The sequence below is a fragment of the Homalodisca vitripennis genome, unplaced genomic scaffold (assembly GCF_021130785.1).
Source record: "Homalodisca vitripennis isolate AUS2020 unplaced genomic scaffold, UT_GWSS_2.1 ScUCBcl_4428;HRSCAF=10582, whole genome shotgun sequence".
Classification (NCBI taxonomy): Eukaryota; Metazoa; Arthropoda; class Insecta; order Hemiptera; family Cicadellidae; genus Homalodisca; species Homalodisca vitripennis.
In genome coordinates this window covers 1-22,611 of record NW_025780538.1, presented here as the reverse complement: position 1 = coordinate 22,611, position 22,611 = coordinate 1, and the positions used below count along the sequence as shown (strand labels likewise).

The 22,611-nt window shown below is 31.8% G+C and overlaps 1 protein-coding gene across 1 annotated transcript; it reads right to left on the bottom strand.

Moving 5' to 3' along the window:
• Positions 1-2,687: 2,687 nt before the first annotated feature.
• Positions 2,688-6,438, bottom strand: LOC124372935 (cytochrome P450 4c21-like). Its single transcript, XM_046831346.1, has 3 exons — positions 6,345-6,438; positions 5,208-5,387; positions 2,688-2,845 (listed from the first exon to the last, which is right to left on the bottom strand). The coding sequence occupies exons 1-3, from the start codon at positions 6,436-6,438 to the stop codon at positions 2,688-2,690; spliced, it is 432 nt and encodes a 143-aa protein (XP_046687302.1).
• Positions 6,439-22,611: the final 16,173 nt, after the last annotated feature.

Below are 22,611 nucleotides of genomic sequence, written 5' to 3'. Positions count from 1 at the left end.
TATTTTTATTGTTATAGAGATTGTCTCTAGTCTGGTTTGTTACACCATTCTAAGAAACTTTTTCATTGCAACTCATTAGCCGTAAAGTCTTTGCTATTTAGGAACACTGCTAGGCGTTGAAAATGGTGAAAATTGGCGAGTGACTTGAATTGATGAATGCAAAATATGTATGTATGAATGTGACACTGTGGTATGTTTGCAACATTTAAGACTAAATGGCTGACTTTTACCATATAATGTATATTGTTTACGGTAATAAAAGGTTTGAATTTGAATTTGAATTTGAACACTAGAATTATAAAAATATGTAATTCAGTAGAAATATACGGTATGTACGAGTATTATTCCTTATTTTGTTAAAATTTACAGGTTATATAGAGTTTTAAATGTATTTCCAACAGTACACATTTCATACATGAAGTCTCAAAGTTAAACATAAATTATTAAAGCTTAATAATATAAACCCTGTTTATTTTGGTTTCAGTTGGAATAAACCAACGTTTACAAATCATTAATACAGCTAACTAAGACCTTATAAGATGTATTGTAGATGCTCTTGTCTTCTTGAACATACTTCCAATAATTTCGTTTATGAGGTTTCCTAATGTCTGGAATAAAACAAATTTGACTTAAGCACAATTTTAGTGCACAATTTATTGCTCTGCTTGAATAGGTTTAGTAAAGTAAATTTATTGTTGAATTTAAACTCTCAAAGTTTTTAAAACATTCATTCCTAAATTTTTATGTTGTTGGTAAATCGAAATTACGAACGAACTGGAGATCAAATTGGATAATACACACAATTTATTGTTTACGTTTAAAATATTAAGAGTTTGTACCGAATGGACGAAACGCATGTGTCCGGAGATCTCTGAGGTCGTAGAAATGGATACTCGGTATTGTATGCGTAGTTATAAGTTCAATTGTGGCTAATAAAATCTAAAAGCACCAATTTTATATGCTAATATAAAAATAATGTCTATCCACGTTGCTACCAAAAAATAGTAATAATTAACTACAATGATATCTTGGTGGGAGGACATGGTGGTTTAAATGTTCTCCGGGATTTTACCTACGAACCTAATCACTTAAGAAAACTTTGAAATGATTTCCCTTCACACGTCAATGATGTCGATTAACACAGTGGCTTGGCTCGACATTCCAGCTTTAGTTGCAAAACGGGAGTTTTAATCTCGGTAGTCTTCAAAAAAGAATCATTCTAGGACTCAAGAAGTGGCACAAGAACTCGAACTCGAAGTTGTACTCAAAGATGAACTTAAGCTGGCATAAAACCAAATCGCTACAGTATTATCTATTTAGCAAGACAACTTATAATCGTGTCAACGTGGTCTCGCCAGAAGGACATCACCACATTTATATATGTATTAATCAGGCAACTCATCAGAATCATCATAGGTTTATGATAGGGTATCACAGGTTTATAATAGTTTATCATAGGTTTATCATACTTTACTATTTAAAAATGTACTTTATATTGAATTAAAAATAGAAGTTTTGAATAAATGGGCTAATGTATAATTAGGTTTATTAGGTTATTATTCCCCACTGAATTTAGTTCCAAGAAACATCGGAGAAAAGTAATACCAACCAGTAATATGTAACAGGATTGCAAAAATACATATAGAGATAAAGGGTTTGAATAGAAACCCCTAGCAAGTGACTTTGACACAGTAACTGGACTGAATATGTATCACATACTAACTGTAACTAAAGAGATGACATGGCAAAACCAGCTATTAGTATTCCCAGGACTTCCTAATGGGTTTCGGTCAGACCCCAGTGTAATTCCATGTTAATCATGGTTGTTGCGATAATTGTAATAACTTGTTTTATAATTTCTTGTAATAAGTTCTCAAAATAACTAGTGAGTAAATATTTTATCTGCCTTAAAGTAACTTCAAATGTAACATAAACTGTAGAGTATGAGAAAACATTCAAATTTTAATTGGCAAAATTTGATAGAGCAACATTAGTTTGCACCTTTCTACTTCTTTTTATATTACGTTTAAAACCAAATTTAACTTGCTAGAGGTTCCTGTTTTAAAAACTTTTACTTACCCCAATAATACCCCATTTGGGTTGGCAGAATCAAAAAACTCTTCCATAACAAAACTCCTTATTTATTCATATAAACATCCTCCCAAGTAAATCACTCCATCTCTATTCATACGAAAGTTAATAGGAAAAGGGGCTCTTAAGTCTTCTAGTGTGTTTTATATAATGCAACTAAATACCGGTACCAGTTTTATATGTGTATTGTCGATTTTAAACAACTGCATTCTCTGATTTTAAAATTACTGATAGTAGGGAGTCCGGCCAAGACGTCAAAAAATAAACAAACACAAGATATAATGTAATTGAGTTAATGTTCAGAGTACATTATTATTTTGTGAGTTATGCAGCTTTTTGTATTAAATTCAAACTTATATACTATTCACAATGTATTTTATTTAAAATATGGATGTCTCATGTGAATGTATGCGTTAACACTAAAGTATAACAGTATTGTTAGCAGTAAAACGTAAAAGTACATATAAGTAAATATATAATGTCTTCTTCTTAATTTAGAGTTTCTGAGAACGTTCAATGGTAATTGAACACGTATGACAACCATTGAGCTTTAGTAGTGGTATTAATCCCACGTAGAAGACCGAAGCAAATCTTGTTTATCTTGGATGGAAAGTGACTAGGAGTGGAGACTTGTGGTGCATCACAACCTTCAGCTCATACTTAATGTCTGACAAATTAGTATGTGACGTAACCTGCAGACGGCGCAGGATATGGACCAGGACTGTCTTCATCATGATCATTGCGTACGACTTTCCTGGGGATACAAGAATGTCTGTTATAGAGCAATATTACAGGTACAAAACAGTGGGACACCTGCAATGACTCGTTAGTGCATTCGTCGAAGTTTTAAACAGTATATTACAGCATTAAAGAAATATGTTTATTACACTTATAGGTGCTACATTCCAACAAAATTAAGTTACTCTTACTATGTAAGAGAAGTTATAACAACACAAGTTTCCTAGACCAAAAACATGCACATCAATACAATATTTACTAAGTATATTGTATATATTACACCGACGAAGGAACGGCTTTGCTATTGTATCTCAATATTAGGCCTTCACCGATCTAACCAAAATTTGGAACAAAAATAAATAGGGAAAATTCAATTTTATGTTTTGCAGAGGTAATTCGGCCTTATTTCTATCAACTGAGTAGTTTTATCCGCACTAAATAATATATTTAATAAAGTTAAAACAGTGACATTAAAAAGAATTGACTTTAAATTTTATTTTCAATACGTATTTATTATTTTAATTTTATTTCATGCAGTAATGATTCCCATTAGGAAATGCTTCCTTATTTATTTCTTACTACCACGGATAGCGTTAAATAATGAATGAGAAAACTCATTCAAAATTTTTGAAAGATCGTATTGGTGAAATCATAAACCATTGAAAGAAACACTATTGAATTTGGAATATATCACCCCATATACCAGGTGAGTTTTTTAAGTGATCCAATAGCTAACTTTTTAATTACACGACTTAGCACCACACTTTAAGTTTGGATACACTTTTAAATTTTTTATGGAACACCCTGTATTTTATGTTGTTTTTAGATTCTACTCTACAAAATAAGACATTTTTGCTTTTTGAGAGTTTTTTCAATATCTCTAATGGTTCAGGAGCTACGTGGACTGGAAGTTTTCATCAACAGTGGCATGAACTCTTAAAGCACGTTTAATCAAAGGTAGTTTTATGTGTTGTTAGTGTTTTGTTATGTGTGTAGTTTGTATGTGTTTTTATATTAGACATATTTTACGCTGAGCATTAATCATTTTGCTTTGATATTCATTTAACTTTTCGACTAAATGTTTAGTTAAAAAAGATTTGAGATAAAAATTTCAGAAGCAGCGACTTAGATAAATCACAGTTAAACAAACACATTTAAAGAATACATATTTTATTGAACACATTTAAAGATTATTTTTAGAATTATTATTGTAATAGTAATACTAAAACAAAGGACCTTTTCTAATAGCTTAGTAACTTTACGAGTTCAAATCAAATGTTCGAAGTGCCGCCCTTCTGTCTCAATTCACTTTCTGAGTCGTTGCACATACACTCTTTGTACCCTGATTAAAACGTCTTGGCCAATTGAGCTGCACTCGTTGCGTATCCTTTCACGCATGTCTGTGGGAGTTTTAGGGGGCGTGCGGTACACCTTATACTTTATGGCTCCCCATAGAAAAAATCCAAAGGAGAAAGGTCAGGTGATCGAGGAGGCCACACTACCTAATGGTTTGGATTTTTTCGGACTGATGATGAAAACTTCCAGTCCACGTAGCTCCTGAACCATTAGAGATATTTAAAAACTCTCAAGTGCAAACATGTCTTATTTTGTAGAGTAGAATCTAAAAACAACATAAAATACAGGGTTTTCTATAAAATATTTTAAAGTTGGCCATCATATTGGAAAATGGCGGCCTTCTTCAAAACATTTGAAAGTGTATTCCTGAGTGAATTTGGAACTTGCTGAAAATGCGCAAGTTCCAAATTTAAAGTGTGGTGCTAAATTGTGTAATTAAAAAGTTAGCTATTGGATCACTTTAAAAAACTCACCCGGTAACTTATATATAATCTATAAACCTTTTTATTTTCAGATTTTATACTTAACTCTTATTGCCTCTATAAAGATTAATAAGAACATTTCTGTATTCAGCTAACTAGAAATACCACTTTCCTTGACATTTTGCTACTCGTACATTCTACCTTATAAATATAATTCATTTAGTAAATGACTAGTTCAAGTTTGTGTTAGAAGTCCTAAATGTTATAATGCCAAAACAATTTCTTACTAAATTTAATTAAAGGCCGCGGATTTTGCTGAATTTTAATAAACATTTGTAAAATCATCCTATATAGCTAATAAATACATAGAATACTATCTGAGCAGCTTTCGTGTTAAATTACTGAACTTTTAATGTCTATAAACATTCTACACAACAATTACAGATATATTAGTGATCCTAGGGCTTCACCATAATTGACATGATTATTTAACTAGTGAATTTCTACGACACTAGAATACCTGGCTCTATTAACATCAACTTATATTAACAATATAATATATTTTAAAATTAAACAGTAAAATAATTAATAAAAGCATACCTATACAGTTCCGAGGACCAGCGCTGAACGGCAGGAAAGAGTAGTTGTGTCGTTCCTTTTGCTTCTCTGGAGAGAACCGTTCAGGCAGAAACTGTCTCGGATTTGGGAAGTGTTCTTTATCGTAACCCATTGTTTGGAGCGCTATTACTATGCGACTTCCGGCCGGCAGTGTGCATCCAGCTGAAAAGTGTAATACTGGTTATTGAATGCATTCTTAATTTGTATCGTATTGTTATGGGTTTGCTTAAGTGAAACACACGGAGAGTATTGAATCAATAAAATATTTATAAGCTTTAAAACTAGGCAGTCCTAAAATATAATGTAGTTTACAAAACTGTCACTTTTTATACTGTTAAAATATTATACAATACAATATTATATTTTCTATATATTTACACACGAGTGGATTTAAAAATGGCACAGTTAATAACTATGAATACAATTCCGTTTGTAACGAGTATTACCACTAGTTGTCACCTAACAAGTAATCTTCTGGCTCATCTCCTTGGCTGCGTTGCAACAACTCTTTATGCGGTTTAAGGTTATTGGTTCTTCCTAAATATGAATTAGAATTTAATAGGCTATGGAGGAAGGTCACTGTGGCCACCCACTGCTCATGTATAGAGTGTAGGCGAAAATGGCTCTCTCTCTCTCTCTCTCCCTCCCCTCCCTCTCCCTCTCTCTCCAAAGATGCTATTCTCCTATAATTACTTATGTTACTGTCAGGGTCTAAATTTGGTGAGTTATTGAATGATAAATTGTACACATTTCTTATTTAAACTACTCTTATTGTGATTTACGCATTTTTTCGTATACTAAGTTTCATTTGTGCTTCTTATATCAAATTCTTAACCTACATGTCAATCAATACTTAGAAAGCTATCTCCATTCTTCAGTGATGATTTTGAAATGGATTTTTTCTACAAATTTAGCTACCATAATCAACTTATCTCCTCTCGCTAATGTCGAATACTGTCTAAATACAAACAATACAAAAGGGGCAGCAAGTAGTGTAAGTCGAGTAATTTTACTTCGATCCTGTTGTAGTGGAAGTGTTTAACTACATTTAAAAACATTACAGTGAACATTACTAAATGAAAATAGACAAAATTAAATGTTTTAAACACTCTTACTCACGCAATTTTGTATCCTTTGTTGCCTTTCTCATAATTGCTGAGATACTTCCATGGAGTCTGATGCTCTCTAGGATGACCTGGTTCAGGTACGTCATGGCGTTTAACGTCAGCAACAGTGACGTCACGGTCAAGGTCACCCATAACTCTCTGTATCTCCTCAAAGATATTGTCCTAAACACAAAAAAAACAGGCCTGTGGAATCACAATTGGTGACTGGTACTCCGATATATTTGCAATATATAAGAAGCAAACTATATAACAATATGGCGTTAACCCTTATGGCCCATAGATTCTCCTGCTCATATAAATTATACCACTAAAGTTAGCAGTAATTGTATTACTATTAAGGTTTCTTATTGTTACTTCACGTTGCCTATTGAGAAATTGAGTATAGAGAGGAAACGAATAGAAAAGACAATGTTGTCTAATACCTGTATGTACCATGCCAACTTGAAGACTTCTCGTACGCAATAATGACCCTGGTACATGCCTTTATTGGCCGGTAGGTATAATTATTAGTTTGTTTATTGATTTAGCTTGTTGTTGGTTGACGTGCTTGCAATATTTTATTGTTTTGTTATTTATTGATACCTTTGTATTGTTTTTTCTACAATTTGTATTGTTATCTTGATATCCCTATCTGTAAAATGGTGTATTACCGTTGATAAATAAATAAATTAAAGAATAGTTTATTGTGTCACCCCCAACCATATACAATTTTACCAGTTACATTATTAGTTTTTGAAAGATGACGGCTGCTCAATATGTCAAAAAGAGGATAGTTACAGCTGAGCTACTAAAATAAAGGGGCAGGTCTGAATAGGAGTTTATCATCTCATTTCGCTTATCATTGCTTTTGTTCGTTCACATTTACCGATATCTGATAGGATTTCAATATGGCGGCCATAAAAGTATTTGTGGCGTTTACGATACACAGCAGATACACGTGGAAACACATTATAAAACTTTGCATGATTATTTAATATGAATGAAACTATGTTTTAAGCCATATACAATCCATTCCATTTCATTCAACGCGTTATGTTAATTTATCATTAATTTTTATCATTTGACACTATGGAACAATATTGAACGATATATACTGGAGGAATTTCACGATTAAAGCATAATTTGTATTATTCAAAAGTTTTTTTTGTAATTATTAATTTTTAGATTTGTATAGTGCTTGGTACCAAATATTCTTTCAAATTCATGTAAAAATACTGTATCAAGTGTGTGGAATTGACTATTACCCTAAAAACTAAACTGTGTTTTAATTTTCTATTTTAAAGTGACATCCACACACTAGTCCACTTCCCTGCTAATGTGCTGCATACTTTTATTATTCGTGTACCAAGACACCCTACACAATGATAAGATAAAAACAACTGAGAAATTGCTTATTAATCCCCTGATCAATATAAACCTCTCGTAATCATTCCCTAAATAGCTTCACTCTCTGGTTAGTTTATCCCACTGGTTAGCTAACCCAAACAAGCGCCAAACACCCATTAGTATGATCTGTGGTTAAGTCCCCATTAAACCATTATCAAGTAGTAGTGGCAATATTAGAGGTAATGCCGTCCCGGTCTACGTTCTCAATATGGTTTTATATATTACATAGTTTAAGAAAGAGCACATTGTGTTAGCTATGCATACAGATTTAAGATTTATGTCACATTATAATAAGATTTCCAGTGAATAATTTTCCGTTTTATACTAAAATATAACCGTGTATTTTCTATGAAAAACGGGACAATTTTCTAAGTAACATTTGTGTTTTCCATCCCATAGCACATGGAACCATTGTCTCCACAATAATAATTGTACTCTTGAAATACAGGTATTTCGGTCCACAATTAAGCTCTATTTTCGGCTAACAAAAACCACGACACCCGCTGCGTATGGCTAAGAGCTAATAAGGTAATTAGTAAGATAATTTGTTTATGTAACAGAAAACGAGCCATACACCAAACACTTAGCATGTTTTGCTGTTTTTAACAAATATTGATGCGGAGAGACTAGGCTTACAAGATTTTGTACTTCTATAAATCTGTATAAAAGACAAAATAACAAAATAGGGTATTGTTACCTGGACTTCTGGATGGTGCCCTAAGTCACCAGCAGAAAACACAAGGACTCATGAACAGTGTCGGTTCCCTAGAACACACAATAAAAAGCAGTTCAATATTTTATGGGAAATTTGTATGCGTTTATTAAAAATCTCTCTAGCCATTCCTTAGAGACAAAAATATGTTGGCGTAACGACCCCTAACCAATATGAAACTGTAGTTCCAGTAACTTTTATAATTTTATTAATTCAAAACTTACTTATAATTTATATAGAAATTATTGTTTATTGGTTTTATAAATATTCAATGGTTCTCTTATCGAGCTCTAAATATTTGAGAAACGACATAATAACTATTAAGTCTAAATGTGTGTCAAAGTAAAGGATTAGGGTAGCAAGAAGTCAGTGTGATTAGGCTATAGACTCGGTGACACGTGATTCTTCGAAATGCGTTTAGTAATTTGTATTTTACTAATATTAGGTTATTCTAAATGTATTCAATAATTCATGATATATTGTGTTTGATATAAAAGTAGTGAGTACACTGTAATTATTGTTTTCGAGTATTATATTCAGTAATTAGTTGTAAAATATACTAGAATTTTATGTAAGATTTTTAATAGTATAATTTATTAAATTGCTGCTCATTATTTTTTCGTTTCACAAGAAAGGTTTGTTGCTTTAACCTTGCTCTATAAATGTTCATTAAATTCTTGTTTTATTAAGTTAGAAGATATGTTTGATTATAAAATAATACAAAATTTAAACAGCCAATGTCTTGCATTAATTTTCTAGAACAATCACTTTTTAACTGCAGTTGCTAGAATATTGCTTTTCAGAGCCACCAATTGTATTTCAGTATTTATATACGTATAATAGCACTCTCAATATTCCACATCACGCAAACCATAGTTCAGCAAAAAATTAAAATTTATACTCTACTAGTTACTATAAACGAAATGAAATCTTCATTGCTATAGACTTTTTTGTACATTTAACCCCATTCTGTAGTAACACTTCTTTTTAAATGCATTAACGGCAGTAAAATTGAAACATACGTTCTTTTTCTTTTCAGGCCTAAATTCTTGGGTACTGCTATGGCGGAATAACTGATGATTTGGAAATTATCTAATTATTTTTTATGTTTTCAGATTGAGTTACTCTAATTAACAAAGACATAATTTGAAGTATTCAAATTTAGTATACAATTATTATAAAATATTCACTACTAGTAAACACAACTAGACCAAACTAAACAGCTTTAAAATAAAGAGAGGTTCTTTTAAAATAAAACGAATAGCCAAAGTGATTATTTGAAAACAATTTTAATAGGAATTCGATTTAAGTTTGGATTTCCAAAATCCCGTTTTGCTATTGAAGATTGAAAATATTGTTGCATTGCTTTTGTAGTTGTGTAGGAGTTTGAAGACTTGCTAGATACTATTTACATAGTATAGGATGCTTCCTATATTATTTAATTATTTATAGGAATAATTAAAATAACCTTTGCATTTTTCACCAGTTAAACAAGTAGCGTTGTCATTCACTATACATTCAGGTAATGAGAAATTATTAAGTAATACTATTTTCTAAGGCTCTTAACACATTACCTGATCTTATTTCACGCAGTGGAAGGAACAAAGCGAATATATTCCTATCTCCCATAACAACCATTATATATTGATATCCCTCTAAGATGTTCCACATTGACTAATACCTCTAATTTAATAAGTTGTCATAATCTTTTTCTTGACTCTACTGCCACAGACCGGTATAGGATAAACACCCCTAAGTTTAACTTCAAACAACAGTTCGTCTTTACTAAGTAGGTCCACTTTCAGCGACATCGTTCACTAATTAAAGTTCAGTACTGTTCACAAAAGTCACTTTATATTACAGTTTATTCCGAACAGAATTATTTTTTATTAAAAGTAATTTATCAATTAATTTAATCTCTTCCTTTTAAAACTTCACACAAATACCAATCACTGTACAAAACTGCTTCACATCAATCGCTCAATTTATACCTAGCAGAGTGGCGCAATTATGTAAAGTGTCCATAGTAAGGTTAACTTCTATAAACAAATCACAACTATTTTTGTTTTAGTATAAGAGCGATCAATGGTATTCTAAACTAATAACCCTTTATTTTTTTTTAAATGCACAACTTCCAATGGAATTTTATAATCAAACTCAGTATAAATTAATAGTGATTTTAATAAAAATTTGAAATCAATAATACAGCTACGCCAAGCTATCCTTCTTTACTTTTAATTTATTCTCAATTATTTCTTATTTTTAACCCATCAAAAGTTCACAATTCCAGTCTTAAAATTAACAATCAATCAATCATTCAATAATTGTGTCCTTCAAGTTCTTAGTGCTAATGTATTCAACACAAACTCAAAATAAAAATCTTCATTAAACTTCAAAATAAAATGATCTTCTTCAAATATAAAATTAAACAAATAATAAAATAAGACTTCTTCTCAAAATAAAAATCAAACAAATCAAGGTAATATTAATAATTAATATGTCAACAAAGACAATGTCCAACCAGTTAAACTTAAAATTGTATCAATTTCAAACTACTTATTTTCTGTAAATTTCCAATTTACAAATTATTGAATTATCCAGAATTGTCCGCTTGGCTTTGAATGTTAAATGTAGCAACTTGTTAAAAAGTATATAGAATCTCAGAACATTAAATAAATTTTCTTTTTTTTAGTAGGCTATTCCTGATTAAACCAAATTGAACAGGAAAATATCATCAAGTAATTTTCTATTTCAATATTAAATTCTAACTTTCACAGTACCTCACACATCTGCTGAAGACTTCACCAAGTAACCAAAATGACTATTATAGATTAATTAATTTGAACTTGAGACTTTAAATTTTGAAAAGAAATTTTAATCTTAAACTCAACCTTCTTCCCGAAAAATCAATACGGTAAGAGTAGGCTATCACTTTACGCGACTTCTCTCTCTGAGCACACAGCAAATAATCTCCTGGAAAACGTGGTTGAGTCCACCGGAAGGATCTAGAAATCCCTCCCACCATCTGATCAACCTAACATTGGCCAATCAAAATTGAGCAAACACAATGTCTGAATTGGATGGTAACTATCCAACCCAGATCTGTATCCTATGCTCAATACCTAGATACAAAAGGAAGCTTCTAGGCATTCCTCGAATCCGACTCAACAAGAAATTCAGCACTGCCGGAAGGATCACAATCTTACAATTCACTTATTATATTAATTCACAATTCTCTTAAATTAAAATATAAAGATTCCTATAAATAATTAAATAATATAGGAAGCATCCTATATTCTCCCTACCTTCAATGCTAGAAGCAAGGCTTCTAGTAATTAATAAGGACAAACTACTAACATCAATTAGCAAGGGGCTTTAGTAATAATGAGGACGTAATAATGAGGACAAACTACTAACATCAATTAGCAATTAGCAGGGCTTCTAGTAATAATGAAGACAAACTACTAACATCAATTAGCAAGGTGCTTCTAGTAATAATGAGGGAAAACTACTAACATCAATTAGCAAGGGGCTTTAGACCTCACCTACCTTGTACCAGAAATCAAAATTTATATATATATATATATATATATATATATATATATACAATATTCACCTTACAAATTTCAACATTAAATATCCATTAAACAAAGCAGATCAAAGAATAATTACTTCCTACAATATGTTTACCTACAATTAGCTACAATATATTTACCTATTTACCTACACTAAAAATCAAGTAAAATTTAATTTAAGCTCAGAATATGCAAATTAGTACATCATCAATTAAGGTTACAGTTTAAAACACTAAGTTAATTCTCTAAACATTCTTCAATTTAAAACCATAATTTATTCTGTTAATTTAATTACACTACATCAAAACAATCAATATTTTAGAATGACTATAATCTATAAACACCTAACAGATTCAGCTATATATAAATCAAATATTTACATTTAATCTTTGGTTAAGTCCAATACTGATGAACATATGTTTACAAACAAAGTTTAAAATGTAAACAAACAAGAATTATTAATGAATGTTAAATATCTATACTATGTTCTTAACATCAATAAGAGTACTTAATTATTATTTGTTGTTACAAATCTTTGAATTTTAAAACATCAATTCTCCAAGTTTGTTTTGTACATTAAAAGTACATCAAGTATAATAACCTATTTTGAATTTGTTATCATTAAGTCAAAAGTTTAAAAGATTCTTAAAACTAATTATTTAATTATAACAAGTTTACTTTAACAATCAATAAACATTACTCAGTACATAAACAATTGATTAATTTTGAAATGAATTTAAGCAAATACAATGATCCAATATACAAATGATGCAAAATACAATGATGTTTTATATTTATTATCATTAAATCAAAATTTTAAAAGATCTTTGAAAGTAATTATTTAATTATTACAACTTTAGTTTAACAATCAATACAATATTAGTCAGTACATAAACAATTGATTAATTTTGAAATTAATTAGAGCAAATACAAAGATCCATGTTTTTACATAATTCATTTATTTAAATGTAAAGGAAGTAATCTAAAACTAACTATTTCGAAGAATTCAGATGTGGATAGTTTGTAGATAACGGCCGATGTTATTGATTGAGAGCAGTTAACAATCTTATCTTGGTTCTTTGTTTGCGAGGCCCACTGATATCGGTGGATACAGCTGCGGAGGCCAGCCCGGTCATTTCCTTCACCTGGTCCACACCCAACAACTTCGTTCCCTGGTATTGGTTTTGTCTCGTTCTCAGCCAATATGTAACATTTATTTAGAACCCTTTAAAAGTATATCTGTAAAGGTTAAATTATCAAATGTCCCATTTTTAATCACCCAGTAAAATTCTTTGTATACCCCCAAAACGTTTAAGTTATTTAAAAATAAAATTCATTTCATCAGTGAACAACTTCATCAATCCACAGCACAAAGTTTTACCATAAGGAGCTTTCTACAAGATCATCTCTTCTCATCTTAAACTGTGCAGTGCAGTGCTTTTAAAATAATGTTCTTTGTATAAAAAATTTTGGTAATTATTGTGGTGCAAATTAATACAAGTTAAATTCTTTTTATTTAAATTTTACTCAGTGCTAGTTACTTGTTTAGTTATTATGGATAACCAATCCAGGTAACAGTTATATATATATATATATATATATATATATATATATAAGCTGTATCCTTTTTCACTAATTATTTTAATCTTAATTTAGTGCTTATAATGAGGTAATATGATGTTGTTCTTTCTCACTTTCACTGTGTAAACATTTACTCAGGGTTGTTGGAACATTTCATGTTATAGACCACAACCTGGGGTTTTCACAAACAAATACAGATTATTTTTCCATCCAAATTTGTTATTACAACAGGAAGGTAGGATTCACATTCACCAATATATAGAGTGTGGCTGTATGCGTGATGTAAACACATGTCTCATTGTACTTTCTGATACATATGATTGATTTAATTTTGCCTTTTATAATTAATCCATCAGATGTTTTTTTGTTTATGTTTTAAAAATGTGGTTCTGAAAATACAATTCAATGTTATGACAGATTACAGTTTATTTCTAATTTTTATAAGTTTAGTAATTTAACAGTGGCGACGAGGTAAAAAGCAGGAGAAATGACTAAAGAAGAAGAAGAGTTACAAAAACTAAAAAAAGCTCGATCTATTATTAAGGGCCAATTTTCAAAGGGCAAAAGACTTGCTGAAGGTAACCCTACATTAACCGAACTAAATATAAAAATCAAGGCTGCGACTGAATACTGGGAACGTTACAAGCAGGTTCAGAATGGCATTGATTGTTTGACAGATGAAAACTATTTAGAACATTGAAATAGAATACAGATGTAATGTGGGAGGATGAGTATTTAAACCTTACAACAAAATTACAAGAAATGGTACACAATCTCAAAGACACAAACATTACATCTACTTCATCTCCAAGTGAAGCTGTTTGTACGGTTTCAAACTACACTTCAGGGAATATAAATTTCAATCCCTACCACCCTGATGAAAACCATTTCAAATTTTGTGAGAAGATTAGAAGTGTTTTTACAACTAAAGGATCAAAGAGCTGATGATTAAAACTAAAGTTTACACATTGCTACATGCTCTCACTCCCCAACTGCACCAACAACTGTACGATATTTGTGCTCCCAACGACCCGTTAGATAAAGATTACGACGAGTTAGTACAGCTTCTTAAGGATTTTATCGACCCGCAACCAAGCCAGTGGGCCTTGCAGCATAAATTTATTTCACGGACTCAACAAGAACATGAATCAGTTAGTGAGTTCTCGGTGGCTCTCAAGAAGATGACAATTAAATGTAACTTCAATTGTGGTTGCGGTAAATCAGTTGCAGACTTATTTCTCAAGTTACAGTTTATTCGTGGATTGAAAGACATAGATATTCGGACTAAATTACTCCAAGACCGTGAGAAACACACCTATCAGGACATTGTGAACATAGCTTCGGCTATAGAGCTTGCCAAAGCAGAAAGTATGACTGTTAGCCGAACACGTACTGAACACATTGAATTAAATCAGGTTCAGCAAAGACATTCAAATGAAGAAAAAACACATCTAAGAGAGTCTCACCTCGGCCAAAAACCTCTACTTAGTCCACGTTCAACAAATTCAGCTATTGAAAAGCTCAAAGGAAAATGCTATCGTTGTTGGTTCACCCTCCCATCGTGCTAATAGCTGCAGATTCATAGATGCAACTTGTCGAAAATGTGGAAAAGTTGGACACATAGGCTAGTGTTTGTTTGCAAAGTAAATCTCAATTACAAATGAAAACCTGGACAAACATCAAACTGAAAACAAAAGTGACTTGAATAGTGAGAGAATGAATATGAGATTAATGTAATTGAGTGACAGAAATAATGACAAATTTTATGGTTAACATCAACATCGAAGGCAGGACATTACCCATGGAATTAGACACTGGTGCAGCTCTTAGTACAATGTCTTACAACGAGTTTAAAAAGCTTGCCATCCCACAGAAAATATTTTCTACTAACATTGAACTTCGAACTTATACAGGAGAAACCATAAAACCGAAAGGAGTAACATTTGTTAAATGCACGTACAAGGACTCAGAAGTTTGTTGGAAAACTTTACCTAATTGATCAAAACGTTGACGCCATATTCGGAAGGGACTGGTTGAGAGAAGTTAAATTAGATTGGGGTGAGATTAAAAAGTCTTACAACGAGTCGGACTTCAAATCTAGGAAGCTTGTTAAGTGAATTTAGTGACGTATTTGATGGAAAAATTGGTGTTATACCTGAATATCTGGGACATTTTAGACTTACTGATAGCGCGACGCCAATATTTGTAAAACCAAGACAAGTACCGTTTTCCCTAAGAAGTAAAGTAGAAAATGAACTTACGAGACTAGAAGAATGTGGAATCATAAACAAAAGTAGATCATTCAGACTGGGGAAACACCCATCGTACCTGTTGTCAAGCCGAACGGTCAAACACGGATTTGTGCTGACTATAAAGTGACTTTAAACAAAGTGATCAAAGACGAAAACCATCCATTACCCAGGATTGAAGAAATCTTCTCTCAAATGAACGGAGGAAAATTATTTTGTACCTTGGATATTTCCTAATGCTTACCTCCACATGGGAAAATGGACGGAAGAAAGTGCACACATGACAGACACTCAGCACCCATAAAGGTATGTACAAAGTAAATCGTTTGATGTTTGGGGTGAAGGTAGCACCATCTCTCTGGCAACAATTCATGGACCAAATACCTTTGCAGGGACTTTCTGGTGTACAATGTTTCTTTGAACGATATTATCGTTCAGGGTTAAATACAGCTGAAAGAATTATTGGCTAGATTACGTAAAGTTCTAGAACGATTAAGAAACATTAACTTAAAGATGAACCGAGATAAATGCAAGTTTTTTCAAACGAGTATCCAATATCTTGGGCATGTCATTGATGCTCAAGGACTTCACAAAACCAAAGACAAAGTCTTGTCTATCATGAACAGCAAAAGACCGGAAAAACATAAGTGAAACTTAGAACATTTCTAGGTCTGGCAAACTATTTACAACAAGTTTCATCAAAGATTTAGCAACAATCCTCCACCCACTCAATAATTTACTGAAGAAAGGCAAACCGTTATGTGTGGACTTCAAAATGTGAAGAAAGCTTTCAGAAGGTTAAGTCGGAAATAACCAGTAACAATGTACTTGTCCACTACAATCCAGAACTCCATTAGTGCTTGCAACCGATGCGTCTCCAGTGGGCCTTGGAGCCTGTCTTTCACATCGATACAGCGATGGAAGTGAGAGGCCAATTAGTTTTGCCTCACGCACCTTTGACCAAATGTTGAACAAAAATATAGTCAAATTGATAAGGAAGCAACAGGTATTTACTGGGGACTCAAGAAATTTTTCCCTTACTGCTACGGGCGAAAGTTCATTTTAGTGACTGACCATTAAACCGTTAGTGTCAATATTCAGTCCCACCAAAACCCTTCCAACAATATCTGCTACAAGACTGTTCAATTATGCACACTTTTTATCAGGTTTTGACTACTCAATTGAATATAGAAGAACCTCTGACCATGCCAACGTTGACTTTTTGTCTCGCTTTCCTACTGAACATAGCACTACAAACTTTGTGGACGATTGCAGCCTTTTTCAACTTAATCAAACTTGATTCATTGCAGATTGACAGTATGCTTATATCCAGAACAACTGCTCAAGATAAATATTTACAACCAGTACTACATGCCCTTGAAACAGGAGAGACGGTTCGAACCTTTTGGTTTCCACGACAACGAACTAACACTACAAAATGGTTGCATATTTCAAGGGCTACAGGATAATGATTCCAGAAGCTTTTACAACACTCAGTGTTAAATGAACTACATGTTGGACATCTAGGCATGGAGAAGATGAAAATCCTTGCTAGAAGTTTTTGCACGTGGAAAAGTATTGACAGAGATATTGTGATACATGTAAACAATGTCGACTAAAACAAAATCAACCTGCAAAAGGACCGAATTCATCCATGGCTGACCCCTCAAGGACCATGGGAGAGATTACACATAGATTTTGCTGGCCCGATACAAGGTCAGTGGTATTTCATTGTTGTGGACGCCTTTACCAAGTGGGTTGAAGTAATCCCTACTAAAAACACGTCAGCAGAATGGTGTATGAAGGAGCTAAGAAAAATGTTTTCTACATTCGGCCTTCCTTTGGTCTTAGTTTCAGACAATGGAAGCCAATTTACATCTACAATATTTCGCCAGTTCTTATCTGCTAATGGTGTTGTACACAAAAACTACAGCTCCCTACCATCCTTCGTCTAATGGACAAGCTTGGAGCGTTATGTCCAAACAGTAAAAAAATCACTGAGGGCAATGGAAGATGAGGGGGGAAAGATTGAGCTAAAACTATATAGGCTTTTGATGCAACTTCGACAATCTCCAAACACAACTGGCTCAAATCTCATACAACTTAATGTTTGGAAGAAAGTGTTCGAACTCACTTGAGCCTATTACTACCAGATAGCAAAAATGCACAAGGAGTTACACGAATCGTACGCAGACAATTTCAGGTGGGAGACAGAGTACAGGCTCGAGATTACACCAACTCAAGATACAAAGTGGAGTTTTGGAACAATTATGGAAAAAGAAAGTTCGCTACTGTACAAAGTTAAAATGGGACGATGGAAGTGTTTGGAGGAGGCATGTTGACCAGCTATTGAAATGTGAAAGTTTAGGGGGGGAGAATTGATACATATGATTGATTTAATTTTGCCTTTTATAATTAATCCATCAGATTGTTTTTTTGTTTATGTTTTAAAATGTGGTTCTGAAAATACAATTCAATGTTATGGCAGATTACAGTTTATTTCTTATTTTTATAAGTTTATTAATTTAACACTTTCACTCATATGGCAACATGTATGTAGATTTCATAAAATATTAGTAATATCTATAAATTATTGGTTTGTTTATAAAATCTCACATTATCACATACTCATTAATCGTACAAGTTTCATGTATTAAACACTCACAGTCCATCTCCTACCCTGAAATTTACACCATACACTTTCTACACCTATATTCATTTTTACCATCATTGTTTTTCCAGCTTCATGTTCATGCTGTGAACTCGCTTATATATATATATATATATATATATATATATATATATATATATATATATATATATATATATATATATATATATATATATATATATATATATATCTCAGATCTTGCACCACAAAACTGGACATCTGAAATTACGGCAATAATTTTGTAGGGTCCTTCGTAAATACCATCCAACTTCTTTCTCTGAAAATGAACTTTACAAAACACAATATCACCCTTCTTAAATCTAACATTGTTACTATATTTACTTAGTTTCTGATTTTTCAAACATTGTTGCTTCAAATTTCTGACTGCATTGATTAATTTATTTTTTACTCTTTCCCCGTAATTCGTTATCTATTAAGTCCTTCAGATTCCACCTAAAACTTAAACTATTATTTGGTTTATAATTAAACAACAGTTCAAACGGGGTTGATTTCACACTTTCATTAAATGTACAATTTAGAGATAACTGAATTTTTCCCAAATCTTTAGCCCATCCTCTTTTATTTTCAGAATAATAACCAATTAAAACTTGATTTAAACTTCGTAGGTAGACACGTTACACATAGTATACGGGTAGAGTTGATTCGACGTAAACGCTGATTTTAGCTCTAGTTCACCTTCATTTTCTTAGTGCAGCATCTGGTATCTAGTGCTGTCATAGACTTGAATCCTGGAAACTGTAGTTGAATTTGACATTCACATTGAATCTACCTTTCATACCATAGATAAGTTAAGTGTAGATAACTCGGTTACTCTACCTGGAGATCTCGTCTAAAACTTTGTAGTGCTCTCAATTGTGCACCTGATGCCAATGAGAATAACCCTTCAACCTAGTGTTATATTTTTAGTCTAGATGGCCCTGGTATTGATAAGATGTAAAGAGATTATTTTGAGATTTTTCATCGACGACATTCTTGGATCTCTTCAGGCGAACAAGCCTGTGACAGCGTCATAATCAATACGCTGCGGTAAGAGGAAGGTTAAATAGATACCGTTGATAATGACAAAGCTCTGACATAATAATATCCTTATGTGTTTGTGTTGGAGAAGGTGATTAGTGTCTCTATTTCAATGGTTTATTGTAAAGGCCGCCTCGAGTAGAGTAAAACAGGGAATATCGCAAGGCTGCATATTGGAGTCTACTTTGTCTAAGAAAACCTTTACATGGCAGCCTAGCATTAACAGAATATATAGGTTAAAAACTTCCTTGTAACCATGGTCTAAAGAAAATACTATACTTTCTACTAAAAGTAAGTATGTATATTTCGTGGCCATCTTAAATATTATTAATTTATTCTTATACGATTTGCATTTACCCATTACCCAAAATCCACACGAGATACAAAAAACATTGTTTATAACAAACTGTTGAAGAATTGTTATATTCCAAAACGTTCAAATTTTTGTCCCTGACATCACATATAACAGAGAAAGTTGTGATATTTATATCAAAACTTAAAATGACCGCTGTAACAAAACGAATTAGTTTACACATCTGTTTAACGAATTCGTATATAAGATCGATATTCGTATTAACATTTAACTTGTTTAGGCTTTTTGCCTTGATATCACTTCCAAAAGCCGCGCTATATAGAATAAGCATGTAACCCAGGGATGCTCAGAATATCAAAGAAAGACTTAATATAACACTTTAAATATCTATCCAAAAATTTAACTAAAACTAATAAATTTTAGCTATTTATGTTAATAATATTATCAGCTCATATGTTTACCTTTTTCAGTAAAATTTAAATACTAAGCTAATTTATTTTAAAGCATTTTTTAAAGCATTGTTTTATTTTAACGCTTGTTATGGTTTGGTTACATTGCTGGTTGAATGTTTTCTTCAATTATTGAAGAAATTACCATTATTATACATGGTACGAAGACTATAAATGTAATTTAAAAGTTTTCACAGTTACTAACATTCTAACATTACTACGATAAACAAACCACTTTTATTTTAACACAACGAAGAATGCCTTGTTGTCGGAAAACCCTGAGCATCAAAAAAAACTGTAAGAACTAGTCCAGAAGAAGCTCCTTAGTTATCAATCGGTAAATAAACTTTTAATATGTACATTTCTCGTAATTAACAAAAACATTTATATATTTTTTTAACGTCATTTATATATATTAGATATTTCGTTTGTATGCAAACTCTTACGGATCAATGTTAAAATATTTATGTATATTAATTAAAGTGTAAATTAGTTCTTTAATTATCTTGGTGGCCAGAGAGTTATGAATAACGAAGGCTACTCCTCCATAACCATCTTCTATTTCTAGTCGCAATATTTTGAAATTGTTATCTCTGAGTGTGGATTAAGCCATGTTTCTTATAGGATTGCAATTATGAGTCTTGTCTTTTGTCATATAATGAATAAGTTTTGGCCACTTTTACGTGATAAATCTTAAAACTCAATTGAATCATATTTAATTGAGTATTTTCTTCTCTGTTCATTGCCGAAGTTTTGTGGATTATGACTAAGGCACACCTCAGTTTGGAGACTATTTGTTCGTTTCCTGTTTTATTGAATGTGGTTTATGAAATATCTGGATTGTATTTCGATATTTGTGACACTCCAAAGGATCTTGAAGAAGTTGTTTTTAGTAAGTCATCTACCTTTTACTTATAATATCTTCTCGCCTTAAATTATTGTTTGCAGGTTGGTAGATTGTATTGTTAACACATGTGGAGATCATAATTATAAACGTGTAGTTAATTTTTCATATTGTTATATATGTTTTATATATATATATATATATAATATATATATATATATAACAATTCGGTGTAACTTCCTTTAATATTTCATTTAATATTTCGGCATTTACCGTTTTCGAAAAGGTATAATAAAAGATAACATAGCAGACAAACAAAATTAGCATAAGTGAATTAAGCTGTATACCATCACTGGCGTAAATTTAAATGGCCTTTACTACACACTATTTGTCATATTTTTCTTGATCTTTTGCAATAAGGAAAACTCAAACATTGGGGACCCTAAATACAGTTTACTCGAACCAGAAGCGTTCATATTCATTAAACATTTTATTCCTAAATTCATTCATACATACACGGGCGAAGACTTCATACATACACTTGCGTGTGAAGCTGCGGGTAACTAACTGCTATAACTTATACTGCTATAAATAATAACACTTTTATATTTTATATTAGTGTTTTTAGGTTTCATTTATTGGTTTTGTCATTACAAAAATCTATAATCTAATTCTTTTTATTCCTTAATTTCATTGAATACCCTTTCTAAGGCAATCATTATCACCCACGTCTTTATTCCATTCAGATGGATCCTTCACAACACAAAAAACACTCGATGTACACTAATTTAAATAAACTGCATTGCCAAATATAAAGGCGCAAAATAAAGTGCTTGAAGTAGTAGTCAGGTAATTTATGGGAATTGATAAATGTACCCACCTCGTAGTTTTAGTTAAATATTTAGTCTCAGAATTTTTAAGATTTATAAAAATATAAAAAAAATTATTGAGAATGGATAAACTGCCATTAAGTATTTCGTCTATATCTCTCCATGAAATATACTTGACGTTATACCCTAATAAGAAACAAACAAAATATTTATAGCATATTTTAATACTTTAAAAGTTTCTATATTTGGTAACACTATTACAAAAGTTTTTAAGTACGTAATATACGATTGGGTTATGGATATTAAGTTATCATTCTAAAGTAGATCTCACGTCAAAATAATTCAACCCCAATTTACAACAACAAAAAACTGTTTGAAACAAATGATTCTAACATGCCAGGCAAGAGCTATAGTAGGATTTCGTATATTTACCATCGTTGTAAATTACAAAAAATGTAACACTACGTTTCTAACGATTGAAATCTACAATCTCCTTCAGGTTTCAGAAAACCCTATTACGTAAAAAAACTTACAATAGAAAACCAAGCAATTGTAGCAATTAACCACTAGCCAAATGTTTTAAGTGGTACATGATTGGTACAGGATCGGCA

Bases quoted from the DNA above. Each gene is read 5' to 3' on its own strand.
- LOC124372935 (XM_046831346.1), bottom strand. From the start codon at position 6,438: ATGACGTACCTGAACCAGGTCATCCTAGAGAGCATCAGACTCCATGGA. The intron at 5,388-6,344 runs GTGAGTAAGAGT...TACACTTTTCAG, and splicing joins AACAAAGGATACAAAATTGC to CTGGATGCACACTGCCGGCC. The intron at 2,846-5,207 runs GTATGCTTTTAT...TTGTATCCCCAG, and splicing joins TGGTCCTCGGAACTGTATAG to GAAAGTCGTACGCAATGATC.